Source organism: Myripristis murdjan, chromosome 23, assembly GCF_902150065.1.
Source record: "Myripristis murdjan chromosome 23, fMyrMur1.1, whole genome shotgun sequence".
NCBI classification, from domain to species: domain Eukaryota; kingdom Metazoa; phylum Chordata; class Actinopteri; order Holocentriformes; family Holocentridae; genus Myripristis; species Myripristis murdjan.
In genome coordinates this window covers 22,952,400-22,954,899 of record NC_044002.1, presented here as the reverse complement: position 1 = coordinate 22,954,899, position 2,500 = coordinate 22,952,400, and the positions used below count along the sequence as shown (strand labels likewise).

At 42.2% G+C, this 2,500-nt stretch overlaps 1 protein-coding gene across 1 annotated transcript in view; it reads left to right on the top strand.

The window, feature by feature from the left end:
* The first annotated feature begins 1,581 nt into the window (after window positions 1–1,581).
* The window catches only part of LOC115355612 (NXPE family member 3-like), a 6,277-nt gene continuing 5,358 nt past the window's right edge, over window positions 1,582–2,500 (top strand). The window contains exons 1-2 of the mRNA XM_030046470.1: window positions 1,582–1,650; window positions 1,822–2,235. Of these exons, the coding sequence (XP_029902330.1) occupies window positions 1,582–1,650; window positions 1,822–2,235 (483 nt within the window). The remainder of the gene's footprint in view (window positions 1,651–1,821; window positions 2,236–2,500) is intronic.

Genomic DNA, 2,500 nt, shown 5'->3' with positions numbered 1-2,500 from the left:
GGCATGGGACTGGGTCTTTGTGCAAAGTTTGGTGAATTTTCACACGTGGGAATGTTGCACAAGCTGAGGCTTGAACTCAGTCTTTGACACTGAGGCCTGGCCTCTACCTCACTGAGCTAAAACTTCACATGCAGCTTTACAAACTGACTGAGCTAATCACTGACATGCAGGTCAGCAGGCAGCCATGCATGGAAAGGCAGATTTTAAACTGCTGTCAAAAATTTAGTTAAAGACAAAAATCTGAAAATACACATATTGCATCGAGGCTCAATTTTCGATAAATCAAAAATCTGTGTGGATCGTTTGTGTAGGACAGTCTGAAGATGCTCTGTAGCAAGTTTGGTGACATTTGAGTAAAAACTGTGGGAGGAGATAGGTTTAACAAGTTTTACAGTTTTTGAAAAAAACAGAGTGATGGACTTCATAATTTGCAATAGGTTTGAGTGTACAAAAGTTTCTTCAGTATTGGGGCTACATTTTGGTGAAAGTTGTAGCACATATGGTTGATTTGTTATGAATTTTCAAAGTTTTAAACTTTAAAGGCTTGCTATAGCGCCACCATCAGGACTATTGGCTTGAGTTTGCATCTGAATGTATCTGGCATGGGACTGGACCTTTGTGCAAAATTTGATGATTTTTCATGCAGAAGAAGAAGAAGATTTAAGTTACTAATCTCAAAAATGCTACAAAGATCTCGTCCTCACCAGCTGATCTCAGCATATAATTTAGTTGATTCAATAAGTCAAAAATCACATCTCGTACGCAGATATTTTATTATTGTTATTTTTTTGTCTGGAGAATTTTTTTTTCAGCTGAAACTCAGGTATAGAGCAATTTACAAAGTTGACAGCACTCTTACATCGCCTGCCTCTGTGGTTGTAAAAACTTGTCTGCTATCGGCTGGGTTGCACACTGAGCTTCTACATTGGCATATCAGTCAAAATATGAGGACCAGAGGAGAGCCTTTCAATATTTATTCTCTTCTTTAGTCAAAGTTGATTGTGGTACAGACGGTGGTGATGATTCAACAGCTACAAACAAATTAGAGCAATAATAAATCACCAACAATACAGGAATGAATCTATTAAAGCACTTATTTCTTCAGCACATAAAGAACCAGCATGAACTCACTCAGATAATGCATCAAGGTGAACAATCAACAGGGAATTTGCAGCTCCACAGCCAGACAGCATGCTTCAACATATGGAAAGAGGCAGAGCAGTGCCAGATTGAAGCTCTTATCACCTCAGGTGAAGTCTGTTTGGCTGATGTGTGTGGGTCCCGCCCACCAATACCTGGCCAGGTAGGAGTATTTTCTACAGTGGTTGACAGAAAAGTTTCAGACAGACAGTTTCTCTGAACACAATACTAACCTAAAGAGAAGCTTAATTCTCTGGGCAAGGAAAACATAAAATGGAAAATGGAGCAGAGGGCTTTCCTGACAAAAGGACGCACAGGGGAAGCTGTCATTAATATTATTAATGTTGATATTATCATTGTTACTGTTGTTGTTGTTATGTAGTTTCTGTACATCCCAAATAAGCACACCGTTAGTGATTTGCATATTCCATTGCAAGGTTTATGTCAAATGAAGTTAAAGCACCAACAAACCACGTTGTTGATCACTTCCAGACTCCAGCTGTGGCCAATGTAACGGCTGTTCGTCAGTTTGTAAGGCATTCATTCATCCATTCATTCATTCATTCCCTTTATTGAGACCTTCAATAAATGAGGCCCTAAGGTTGAGGGCTCTTCTCTTCTATTCCAGTCTCAAAACCTCTAACAATGCATTTTTATCTTTTTTTCCCATCTCCTTGACAGTTTCAGAGTAAAACCACCCCCACCACTCCTGTCCCAAACCACCAACACATCAACTGCAGCCACCAGCAGCTGTCGCCTGAGGAACGCCGCCTGCTGGGCTCCATTGCTTGGCCTGAAACCCCTCGCCTCCCTGTGCCCATATCCCTGAGCACGACCTCTGACCCCACCCACAGCACCTTCACAATCCTGCCGGTGAGGGCAGGAGGTCAGTGGCATGTAGGCGATGAGCTGGAGGCTCTGATCCAAATTGGTGACTTCCAGGGTCGTCCAAAACAATTTGGGGGAGATTTCCTGGTTGCTCGCCTGCATGACCCAGAGCTCCTTGCAGGCGTGGCCGGGCGAGTGGTGGACCACCTGAACGGCTCCTACACCGCTGTGTTTCCATTACTCTGGGAGGGACGAGCACAAGTTGAGGTGACTCTAAAGTCTATTTTGTTTTTTAGTGTGACTGTAAATGTGTGGATTGGAAGACAGATGAGTCAGTGGTATTCAGTAGGAGTGTGAGAGTTTCCAGGCCACAGTTTGATTTGTCTCAAGTTTTGGCTCAAAAAAATGAACTCTGAATTCAGGTTGTTAGTGAACACTAGCAGAAATTATTGGTTATTATTGATTTGATTATTGATTATTAGACCATGATTATGAGTAGGCCCAGCAATGTGCTGGATGAGCCCAAAAGATG